The sequence below is a fragment of the Actinia tenebrosa genome, unplaced genomic scaffold, assembly GCF_029948245.1.
Source record: "Actinia tenebrosa isolate PJP-AT-01 unplaced genomic scaffold, QUT_ActTen_1.0 PGA_scaffold17__23_contigs__length_9995812, whole genome shotgun sequence".
Classification (NCBI taxonomy): Eukaryota; Metazoa; Cnidaria; class Anthozoa; order Actiniaria; family Actiniidae; genus Actinia; species Actinia tenebrosa.
In genome coordinates, this window is record NW_028292577.1 from 7,164,681 (window position 1) to 7,176,972 (window position 12,292).

The 12,292-nt window shown below is 34.6% G+C and overlaps 2 protein-coding genes and 1 non-coding gene across 6 annotated transcripts in view; 1 reads left to right on the forward strand and 2 right to left on the reverse strand.

The window, feature by feature from the left end:
* LOC116288703 (voltage-dependent T-type calcium channel subunit alpha-1H) overlaps positions 1–12,292 on the reverse strand; it is a 59,042-nt gene that overhangs the window by 26,585 nt on the left and 20,165 nt on the right. For all 4 annotated transcript variants that reach the window (XM_089031550.1, XM_089031549.1, XM_031695522.2 and 1 more), the window contains 2 exons: positions 8,166–8,452; positions 154–396 (listed from right to left, as the gene is read on the reverse strand). In XM_089031550.1, the coding sequence (XP_088887676.1) occupies positions 154–396; positions 8,166–8,347 (425 nt within the window). In that variant the 5' untranslated portion in view covers positions 8,348–8,452. The remainder of the gene's footprint in view (positions 1–153; positions 397–8,165; positions 8,453–12,292) is intronic.
* Positions 798–2,933, forward strand: LOC116290709 (uncharacterized). Its single transcript, XR_016120113.1, has one exon. It is a non-coding gene; the product is annotated as an uncharacterized LOC116290709 (transcript).
* Positions 2,999–5,622, reverse strand: LOC148910387 (uncharacterized). The gene is made up of 2 exons (XM_089032064.1): positions 4,919–5,622; positions 2,999–4,423 (listed from the first exon to the last, which is right to left on the reverse strand). The coding sequence occupies exons 1-2, from the start codon at positions 5,500–5,502 to the stop codon at positions 3,196–3,198; spliced, it is 1,812 nt and encodes a 603-aa protein (XP_088888190.1). The 5' UTR covers positions 5,503–5,622; the 3' UTR covers positions 2,999–3,195.

Sequence of the window (12,292 nt, forward strand, 5' to 3'; positions counted from 1 at the left end):
TTATTGATATAAACAACAAAGTCATAGAGCGCATGCGCAAAGATGAAATTTAACCCGGCATATGACTGACACATTGGAGTCCTAGCGCTGACAGTAAAAAAGAGTCAGCGTCAAGCTACCAAAGTGTTTGTGACGTCACGATCACGTGCTTACCCTACGATAATTATAACAAAGTCTAGTCTGTTCCAGGAATCTTGCATGTAACCTTTCTTCCCTAGGACTCCCATTGCAATCATCTTGATAACCATTTCCAGGAAGAAAAAGGCGAAGATAAAGTGTTCTAGAATCTCGAGTACTGTACAGCGCAGCTGTTGACAGTGTCTGTCATAAGGGTCGTACATGGCCAGTGTGACGCAGTTGACGAAGATGACGAACAGGCTGACGCGCTCGAACCACGTGATCACAGGTTAAGGAATGTAAAATTTACATGAGATAAAAAAACAGCTTCCCTGGGGGAAAAGGCTTTATTGTTGTGCCTCTTGTCATGGCTGCCATCACGTAATGGTGTAAAGCCTCTATAAGTTACTACAATATCAAATTATCTAGTAACCGTTTTAACCGTTGCCAAAGAGGAAATAAAGAGCTTGAATTTAGCCTAGTCAATACTCCCTTTTCGAATTCTCGACGTCCATTTCGAAGACCGCTGATCAATGCTTACAGGCGCAGTCAATTGACGTCGAAACGAGGCTAATACAGCGTAATGCTTATAGCAATACAAAATAACAGTGCGAAAACTTGAAGTCTATCTCTTAAAAACGATCGTCGATCGATTTTATCGTCAAAATAATACACAAAGACCTTCTTTATCTGGATTGATCAGTAGAAGAAGGCAATGGAACACAAAAAGAAGCGAAAAATGTCGGGTTTTGGCAGAGAATGTGCATGTTATGGCTGTTCGAATGCTCAATATTCCAAAGATGGCGGAACGTCGGGGCTGAGTTTGTTCAAGTTTCCACAAAAAAATCCGCAAAGAGATCGTTGGTGCAACCTGATTAAAAGGCAGCACGGAAGAGATGGTTTTTCAGTCAATAATCTGACTTTAATTTGCGAAGAACATTTCCGAAAGGAAGACATTTACAGGCCTCCCGGAGGTACACGAAGCCGTTTGAGAGAAGGAGCAGAACCTTAGATTTTCCCTTGGAAATCGAGTGAAGTCAAGCCTCAGCGACGTGTTTTAGTAAGGCAAACAAACAATCCCGAACCATCCGTCACGACTGAATCACTGTCGGTGTCTACAAAGACTGATGTAAACTTGGATGAAATGGAAATAGAAGATGCTGCGAATGTCGTAACTGTTAGTAGTGAAAACTCTAACATGCATGTTGTCGAACCCACTGTAGTCGGACCAATCAAACCTCGTTATCAAAAAAAAGCAGTTCAAACAGAAATTGAAAGTGATTCACCTGAGACTAACTCCACTCAAGAGCACAGTTACTCTTTCTCCTTTGCCAGCAAAAGAGATACATTTGGTGAGCAGGAGGACTATATCAAAAAAATAGAAGACAAATTGGAAAAACAAACTGCTATCATTCATGATCTTCAGTCTCAAGTAGGTGTTCTGAAAAAACAGCTGGAGGAGTATGAAAGAAAGAAATTCAGCATTGAAAAATTCAAGGATGATGACAGTGCCATTCTATTTTATACGGGGTTCCCTAATTACAATGCTTTGGTGGCGGTGTATGAGTACCTCGAACCAAAAGTTGGAAAGCTACAGTACTGGAATGGACAGCTTGCTCCTGACACTAAAGCATACCAAGAGAAAGGAAAGAAGCCCGGCCCTAAACGACGCCATTCAGGGCTGCAAGAATTCTGGATGGTATTAGTACGTCTAAGGGTTGGACTATTTGTTAAAGATTTGGCAGATAGATTTGATATAACACCAGGACACTTTTCTAAGATTTTCACGACTTGGATTAATTTCTTATATTTAGAACTAAAACTGCTATTTCCTTTCCCCACACAATCTGAGGTTTTGGAAAATCTACCCATCCAGTTTGCACACTACCCCCAATACAAGAGTCATCATCGATTGTACAGAAGTGTTTGTTCAAGTCCCATCATCACTTAAAGCTCAATCACAGTCTTGGTCAAATTACAAACACCATAACACTTTCAAAGTACTTGTTGCAATATCACCAACTGGACAAATTACTTTTGTGTCCAAGCTCTGGGGAGGAAGAGTATCTGATAAAGCTATTACTAAATAATCTGGCATACTTGAACTACTTGATTATGGAGGCAATATCATGGCAGACAGAGGGTTTGATATAAAGGATATCCTTCCTCCTAGAGTTGACCTGAATTTGCCTCCATTCAAGGGCACAAGAGATCAACTGACAGCAAAAGAAGTTGAAGATACAGCCAGGATTGCTTCAGTTCGCATCCATGTTGAGCGAGCAATAGGAAGAATCAAGAATTACCACATACTTGATGGTGTTCTCCCTCTAAGTCTGGCTCATGTTGCGGACCAGATTTTTACAGTCTGTAGTTATTTAACCAATTTCCTCCCACCACTCCTCGAGCCAGAAAAGCAGCAACAACATTAACCTTTTCATTGTTTACATAAATTTGATTTTAATTTGATTTGAACATTTATTATTTTTGGCATGACTTGCACTTTTTGTTTGTCTACGGAAAATAATTATAGACAGTAAAATGTATTTCTGTTTAAAGTACTATTTGTTGAATCAACAATAATTTAAGTGTCTCTAGAAGGACTGTTATTATACAAATGAATGGTGTAATGTAATGAATGTAAAATAGCATCAAAATTATAAAATATATTATCCAAAAAGTTGAACAACTTACTGATACATTGTTTTACATGATTTTTACTTAATAATGTTAGCATCAGTTTGAATGCACAGTAGAATGAACAGCAACATTTTAATGTCTATATCATCCAAAAGTTAACTAAAATGCCTCTAAAAGGATATTAAATATGTAATTGTTTTTAAAAACCAATGTGACAGTTAATACTATTTGACAGCTATGAAAAATGGACAACTATGAAATAAGAGTGCACTACTCGAGAGTATTATTTAGTAATTATTTCACAGGCCAAATATGCATGATATTAAATTAAGTGTCACTTGTTAAATGATTAACATAAAATCACGATGACCTTAATTTTTTGTACTGTTTATGAGTAAGCCAGCCACCATGCTTGTACAGGGGCAATCCTCTTTTCACTCGTCAAGTGAAAACCTCAGGTAAAAATGCTCTCTTGTAAAAATACATCAAAGCTGGCATTGCTTCTTTATCCCACCATTCATGGTCAAACCTGACTCTTTGAATAGCTATGACATCATTGCCAAACCAGACAAGAAAATCCACCCATGGTAGGTTACACACATACATTTGTCCTTGTACTTGATAATAATATTCATGTCCCTTTTTCAGAACAGGATTTCCATTGATAAGAGTAATGTAAAATTCTTTATCACTACATGCTTGTTCAACAGTCTGCCCACGTTTTGAATATGGACATTTAATCTCTAGTCCTCCTAATATTCCATCTGTTGAGGAGGGATCGTGTACCAGTCTGTCCAAACTAGCTCCTAGACCTGGTATTTGTTTTGATATCTGTGTACCAACCTCTATAACTCTCAGGTTAGTATTGCCTGTTGCATGATGTAAAGCCACATAGCAGCTCACAGCATCATTCTCATGATGTAGACCATACTGGAGAGAAGAAATAATTTTTTGGCTGTTGTTATTATCAATATACATTATGTCCTTCAGCAGAGTATCTGGTGCTTTTGTTCTACGGGCAGCCTTCTTGAAGTTTGAAGCAGTAAGCACAGTTTCTTTGAGCTTTTTCCATGCATTATTTTCACTTTGCCCTTTAGTTTCCCTCTCAATTCTCTTTACTTCTTCATCACTTATTTCCTGTGCTTGAACATAGCAATCAATAATATTTTTGAAAGCTTTGGTGCTGATATCATACTCATCATTGAAGGGGACATTTTCACTAGCATCTAGAAGCTCATCTATTTCAGTAGCATTTTCTGGAATGGACTCATTCATACTGTCAATTTCGACTGTGTTTGATTCTAAATGAACAGTTGACTTGATATTGTGAGCAATGAAATAGATACTGCTTTGTAAACAAGAGGACAATTTCTCTCCTAGTATTTTGGTAGCTTCAATGTCTGCATGTCTGTCTGATGGGGCTCTTGGATCATACAATGAGCTTTTAGCATTTGCTCTAGTATCTTTCCCATACTTGATTTTTTGAATGATTATCTCATCCACAGGCTTGGGATCAGTTTTCATGTTCCTGGGCACATTCCACCCACAGAGACGTGAAGTGCAAGAAACTGGCTCAGTGTTAGACTGAAGACCATTACGGCTGAAATCCTCTATGGCAAATATGATGCCTCCAATATGGTTGCATCTTCCAAATCCATTTGGTCCTCTCCTAATAAATAAGAACATTTTCCCAATTATTCCTATTGTTCACTGGCTATTGTGGAATCATATAAATTATAATAATTGATTTTTAAAAACTTAAAAGTTTACAAGAAAAATAAATAAATAAAGCCATCAATTAAAAAAAAACATCTTACAATACTTGAATAATAGGCACACTTATTTAGTTAGTAATTTTAGTAGTGTAATTTATTGACTTTCAAAGATTTAGATTAAAAATTAAATTATTAAATTTTTACACCTGTATACAAATATTAAGTTGTAAAATAAAAAGTATTAAAATGCCAAAAAGGAATTATTGTAAACCTAGAAAAAAAATCTAATAATGTCATAGTTTGTTTTGTACACGAAGGTTAATTTAGTTGTGAAGATGCCAGGTCTTATGTATCTATGTTGCTTGGGAGACATTATCAATTATATAAATTGGTGTGATAGAGGTATTGTGGAAAAACGTTTAGTCTAATTTCAAATATTTGAAACTTACCCGGCAGTACACTTGCACGCAGCTCTTACAATGTCATTTCCTGTCTTGTCAAACACTAGTATTGACTTATACTTTTCAGATTTCATTGAAGCAAGAACCTCTGCTTTTAAATAAACAAGGCTGCCTTTGTTGCATAGTTGTAAATCTTTAATATGTCCTTCTTTAAAGAATTGGAATGCTCTTAGCTGCTTGTAGCCTCCAGTACACACGTCAAGCTCGCTGTACTTAGACGTCTTTTTCACAAGATAATCATAGAGCTGTACGAAGGAAAATGTCGGTAATTCTCGTAGATCTTTCTTCCATATCAAACCAGTTGCTTCTCTTATAATAATCTCGTATGTTAAGTCCGTCGTATTACTAGTAACAGGTGGTGCAAGAGCTTCGCCAGGTGAAGTGTTGGGGGATTTGGACCCTTTAGATCGTTCAACAAGAACAAAGCAACGAAGAGCTAAATCTTCCTTTTTTCCACCGATCGGCTCACCGAAATTCTTGAGAATAGTCTTTAACTCATTAACTTTCAGGTTTCTAAGGTCTTGGATAGATTTAAACTGATTTAAAGTAGAAAAACGATCGTTTGAAGACATGTCACACACGTGGAAACTGTAAACACAGGGAAATGTATTGCTGTATTAGTCTCGTTTCAGTGCTCAAGTGACCGAGCAGGAGACTGGCGCTGAGTCTTGTACCGAGAATACGAAACTCAAGTATTGACGGGTAGAGCTTTTAAGCTTATTAAAGTAAAGATTGCAATTTTTAATCAATGAAAACTTCGATATTATTGTCTGAGATCCAGGAAGGAAGGAATTCGTTGCGATTTGCGGTGACGATAGAAGAGGATTTAGGATTTTGACTATGAACGTGGAGCTTTGGATGATTCAAATTGTGTCAATATTAACATGTCATAGAATGTATTATACTGGTGCGCGTGCCTATACTGCGATATAAACAAGATAAGAGATGTGTCAGTGAAAAAACACAGAGATCTTCGTTATCATCATTATAAATCATCATCATCATTATTGTCGCCACCATTACTATTTTTAATTATCATTTATATTATTATTATTACTATTATTGTTATTATCATTATTTTTATATTATTAGTGATCATTATGATGAACCTTATTAATGATTATTATATTATTACTGTATTCAATTCATTTCATCTCAGATTTTATTCTCTCAATCTCACAAGCTGGTCGTCAACTAAGGAATAGGCATAAAGCAGAAGCAGAACTAGATTGTATGGAAACAGAACTAAATGAATAGAAGTGAAATGAAAAAGAAAATGAAAAAGGAATGAATGAGGAAAATGAATTGAACATGAAATGAAAAACTGAAAGTGAATAAGTAAATCGAAACGACAAAGAAAAAGTGAAATAAATGATGAAAGTAAATTGAACACAAAATGAAACACTGAAATTTATAAAGGTAAATGAATTGAACACGAAATTAAAGTTTAAAAAATGAAATAAAAATGAAACCAAAAACGATAATAAAATGCTCTTAAAGAAAACGCGATTTTAGTTTCTAATTCATCATCATCATCATCACCTTTATTTCAATACGGAATCTCTTCATAAAAATGCTCTTCCAGAGAGCCGTATATACCATAACAAATAATAAATAAGATCAAATAATATGTATGGTTTTGTAATTCGATCACGTCCGAATTCCAAATTTCACGTGCCAAAATTCAGCACGAAATTTCATTGCTTCTTATAAGTAACCGACACACCAAAGCTCTTGACAGGTTTACAAGTTATGTAAACGAAATCATTTCCCTAGTTTACGTTGATAGCTTTTGAATGATGAAAAACATATTAGATTGAAAATATTGATTAAGCCGCCTTGTTTAAATATTCTATTAAAATCAAGACAGTCGTCTCAAGGTTTTGAAAGCAAATGCTTGAGTTGAAAAAAGTGAAAATGAAAAATATTATGGAGTTTTTGCCCCGGCTGTTGGTTTTGTATTTTACTGTAAAATCAGATGTCTTTTTTGAAAATCAAACGAATATTTCCTAAATAGATTTTGAAAATTTACAATGAAATACTGAATTACATGAACCGTTAAATTAGATATCTTGATTTTACGCACGTCAAAACACGTTTGCACATTTTACACGCTTTACTCATAAAATTATTTATTATTATTTATTTATCATTTCTCGTTTAGAAGTTGATAGTTTGTACTTTTATCAAAAACGTAACTCGAATTGGATTTTTTTGTGGTAACAATCATATTTTCAAACTTCAATCTCAAGTATAAGTTCAGAATATAATTTCTCCTGACACTTATTTCACTCGAATTTTTGAAATTATTTAATGAACAATTCGCGGAACATGTAACTTCTTTGCTGTTCTTTATAACATAGGAAAGTAATTTGTTAAAACGTGACAGCGTTTTTCGAAAAATTTGCATTTTAGTTATTTAAAAAAGCAGTGTGAAGTAATCTTGGAAATTGAAAATCTGCCATTTTTAGTTGATGGCATTTAAAAGGTTTTTCCATCTGTCTTATAATAAATTCAGAATAGTTTCGCATGTATTTAAAATATTTCCCGATAACTGCGTAGCTTAAGCACGATGGAATAACCAAATATCACTTATTAAGATTGGAATATTGATTAAATAAGAATGAAAAATAGAGCGAAACTTTTTATTCTCAAAAATTACAATATTGATATGTGCGAAAAATTTTTTTGTAACTTAAAAATTTCAAAAATTGAAAAATTTAGTCGTTTCTCACGGCGCAAATGTATGTGAATTCTTTCTCGAAAATCTCGAATAGAAAATTACAATAAAATATTTCTTATAAAAATTTGACATAGAATCTTAGATCAGTTGAAAAACTAAATATCTTGTTTAAGATCAACACGAACGACTCAAAAATACACGTTGTCTTGCTTCAGATACAATCAAACAGCTACAAGACATATCGAAAAACCGAGTAAAAACTTCTGATAAAAATGCAATCAAATAAAAAAATCTCAATTAGATATTTCTTTAAAAGCCCAGCTTTTTTCCGGTTTCAAACGTAAATAAATGGATTTTCAACTGAAAATTTTCAAATGTTTTAACCGAGAAACGGTTCAAGATTACCTTTGAAATAATGCCAGATACGTGTGATTTTTTTTCCTGCGTCGAGAGTTAAAAAACCCTGAATTGTTTTAAACTAGAAATAATAACCAGGTTTAAATTTAATATTTGTATACTACATTGAACTAAAGTGGTGATCATAAAGGATATGGATTTTTGAATATTCGAATGAAACATTTTCGCGGGAAGCTTTTCTGTGTAAGAATAAAACACGACCTGTTCTCGACATCAATGACTTCGGCTTCGGGTTCACTCTCTTTTACCTTTGGAGGAGTAAGCTCTCTCGTTGAATTCTCCAGTGAAATTGAGACATCATTTTGTTCAATCTCCATCACGTCGTACTCTCATCTCTCAACCTTTTTTCTCTTCTCTTGAATCCGTAAGTCAACAAAAGAGCAATAGACTTGTGACAGTTGAACGTCACGTTGCTATGGGAACTGAAAGATAGAAAAGATGTGAGCTAGATCTACTGGAGTCTTAGTAGTTAAATGATTGTCTGGTGTATTTTATACCAAAATTATTATTATTTAGAGCTTAGCTTAGAATATTCTGTCCGCTTATTTTAATTGCAAAATTTAGCGTTGAACTTTCGAAGTAATTGTAAGTATTTTTTTCGTTACTTCTCCGCAGCACGAAATCTAAAAAAAAAAAAAAAATTAAATTAAATGAGAGGTTAAAAAGTCGGCGTTTCCGTAAATAGCGTAGAAAAGCGAGCGTGGACAAGATACTTCCTCACTTACTTGAAATGAAGGACTCTAGTGAGTCTTCTTTGACTTTACGGTACTCAAACATTTAGATTTGAATATGTCGATGAGACAAGCTTTAAGAGGGGCCACACTGTCCTAAGCCGATTCACCTGCTTATTTGAGTGCAGTTCGTAATTGCGCATCCGAACATACGAGCCAATAGTAGAACTAACGCTTGTCTCCGAATTCTTGGAGATCAAATTAAGTCTAGAATCTAAACAGATGAAATGGAAATCACAAAAAATCGAAATCAAAGAGGAATCTTAATAGAATATAGACGCTCCGACAAACAATCCGCGGAAACTGAGTTGTATTGAAGGTAAATTATTAAGGATGGATTTCAGACTTTAGGATAATCAAACTACCATTATTTCGGGCCAAAAGGAAAGACTTCATTCACTTTATCATTTCCTGTTCTGTCCAATACAAGTGAAAGATTCGATGTAATGTCTGATCTTATGACTAGGACTTATAACTCAATTTTAATGGTAAATTGGTAATAGCTCCGGCACGAATCCCGCACTTGGTCTGATAGGCTCTGTTTACCAAAGAAAGGATGTGATAGTCTTCAACATAAATGAAAAGATAAAAATATTCCTCGCCTCGGGGATAGTCGTTTACAAATATACAAATATAAATAACCGGCAAAACTCACACTAAATGTCTATGTCCTGGAAGATCATTGAACACTCATGATTGGTGGAGGGGTTTTGACGTTACACACAACTTGACCAATCAGATTTAATCAAGAGACTAGCAGCACGCGCGTCTAAAATGTCTATAATTGGCGCCTTTTTTAGTAGCAAAGCTAAGTGATTTTAATTGTATGTAATCAAAAATAGAAGAGTTTACGAATGCTTTTTTCCCCATAAAGCGACTGCACGTCGGGAGTAAACACATACCAAAAATTGGAAGATATCATTCGTAGTGGCTACCGTTATGTCAAGAAGAATGATGAATATTTCTGAAACAATTAAATGAAACGGGAATTTGATACAACTATAAATCGTTCAGCTGCTCGAAAAAAATTTGATTATTTGAATTGAAATTATAACAAAATAACAAAAAATTAACCAAAAATTTAAATTAAAAAATTAGAATTAAAAATTAACATTTTCCCAAAAAAACGTTTAGTTTTCGATGGTACAGAGTAAAAGTGACTTTCCCTAACTTATGCTGTTTTTTTATAGATAATTTAGCTTGAAGTAATATTAAAACTAACGAGAAAAGAATGTAAACAAATTGAAATACTCGGTAGAATGTTCTTATTTCATTATAACCGAACAATAGTTTTCTGACGATATTCCGATAACTGATTTTAAAAATATACCCACAATATTTTTATTTTCCGAGAGTTTCAGCCATAACGCATGCTTCGTTATGTCCCTAATATTTAAAAACCTTTAGAAAACTATTACATGTGTGTGTTTGGGGGTTGAAGAACGTTGAAACTCTACGGATTATACAAAAGCGCCGGATTTATTAGCCAAGTGTTATAATGAAAACCTAGCTTAAGGCGACTTTGTATTTCCGTTGTTTATTCTGCATAACTTTTTTTAAGCTTAACGTTAATGGAATGGGAAATCAACTATGAATAGGTAAAACACCCTCAATCATAGGGCGAGCAATAAATATCACATATATTTTGTCAGTAGCAGTAGCAGCAGCAGCAGCAGCAGCAGCAGCAGCAGCAGCAGCAGCAGCAGTAGTAGCAGTAGTAGTAGTAGTAGTAGTACTTCTTTTGTCTAAACCTTCTTTTGTTCTTAATTAAACAAAAGAAGGTGAGAAATTCGGGATAAAATCGCATGCGCAGTGGAATCAATTCTTAAACTATGAAAAGGCTTATTACATAGCTGCCTAATTAATCCCATATCAACCAGACCTGTCCAATTAAGAAAATAATTGGACAGTTACCTATATGGGATTAATGAGAAGCTGTATGATAATAATAATAATTATTATTATTGTTATCTTCAGAAAAAAGCGCATGCGCAAAAGTTTAAGTTCGTTTTTCGTTAAGACTCAAAGACGAGAGTTTTCACTATCTTTGTCTGGGAACTCACTTTGCACTTACAAGTAGGCATTCAGTCAGAGGAGGATCCACTAGTATCCCAGAATGCACTGCGAGTGATATAACGTTTTACCATCAAAACAGCAAAAATAAATATTTTCGAAATTGAAAAATCAATTGTACTTAAGTAGAGTGTATGTCATACCTTTTAGCGATATCTATTTCTATATTCTTCAAGAGATTTAAAGAAACTTGTCAAAATACTAAAATACTTTTTGAGTACTTTCAGATTCAGTACAGATCCTGCTACAACTGGCTACTTTTATTTGCCAAATTAATCAAACATGCTTTATCAAATGCTAAAGCAACGCATTAGTATTTGTAATATTAGTGGTAGAAGTATCATTGCCAAAAAAAAAAAAATCAAATACAGCGGTTAAAGCCAAAGAAAACAACAATAAGCGTGCACGGGCACTTGGGATACTAGTGGAACCTCCTTTGGCATTCAGTTTAATGTCGTGGGAAACCATTTTAGTGTTATGAAATGACGTGGAAAACACGTGCTGCCGTTTGTGAGTATGGTAATGATAGTGCAGCAAAAGAAAACCATTTCAATGTTATGGGAAGTCATTTCAATGTTATGAAAAATCAGTACCATGACTAAGCATCGTAGTGGTACTCAGGGTAGTTAAAGGAAGCAATTTCAATGTCGTGGAAAACCATTTTAGTGCTATGGGATGATGTACAAACCACGTGTCGTAAAAAGCGTCGTGGGTCTCTAGCTATCATAATCTAAAGACGAGATATTTTGAGCTAAAAATAAATAGTGCTTATATAGATATGAAGTGCTCAACGCTTGTGGCTATAATTTGGGAAGCCAATCGACAGCTTTTAAATTCCGGTTGCGAAACCGTGCAGGAAAACATTTTGTCAGGACATAACATGGCTTCGATATGGCTTCCTAAGAAAATTACCTGGAATATTAGTAAAATTTCTCGCGGAAGAGCATTGCGCGGCTTTGAAATGGTTTCCCAAACCAATTAAAAGCATTTTCATTATGTTTGACTCAATATACAGCACTAATGTCAATATCATCCAATTTCGGCTTTATTCAAATCTCTCCTGGAAGAGACAGTAGACCTCTTTACCTCAATTTTGGGCGTAATATTTTCCCATTTCAGACCAAGTTTCATTCCCTATAGAGTATCATTTCTTTGTTTAATAGTTACAATTTAAACAAAGAATCTTATTCTCAAGAGAATGACACGTGGTCCAAGGTCTAGAGGTAAAGAGGTCTATTAGCATTGTATTCCAATTAGATACACGAGTCAAGTACAGTGCTAATTTTATATTCCAAAGGAAAAAAATGTCACATACAAAATCACATACATCTTGTAGAGGATTTGCACCATCGCGTGATGGCAGCCATGACAGGAAGCACAATATTGGTCTTTCCACCTCCTTTCCACTCCAGGAAAACTGAATTATTTCTCATGTAAATCAGATTAGACCAGATTCCA

Bases quoted from the DNA above. Each gene is read 5' to 3' on its own strand.
- LOC148910387 (XM_089032064.1), bottom strand. From the start codon at position 5,502: ATGTCTTCAAACGATCGTTTTTCTACTTTAAATCAGTTTAAATCTATC. The intron at 4,424-4,918 runs GTAAGTTTCAAA...CTTATTTATTAG, and splicing joins GCGTGCAAGTGTACTGCCGG to GAGAGGACCAAATGGATTTG.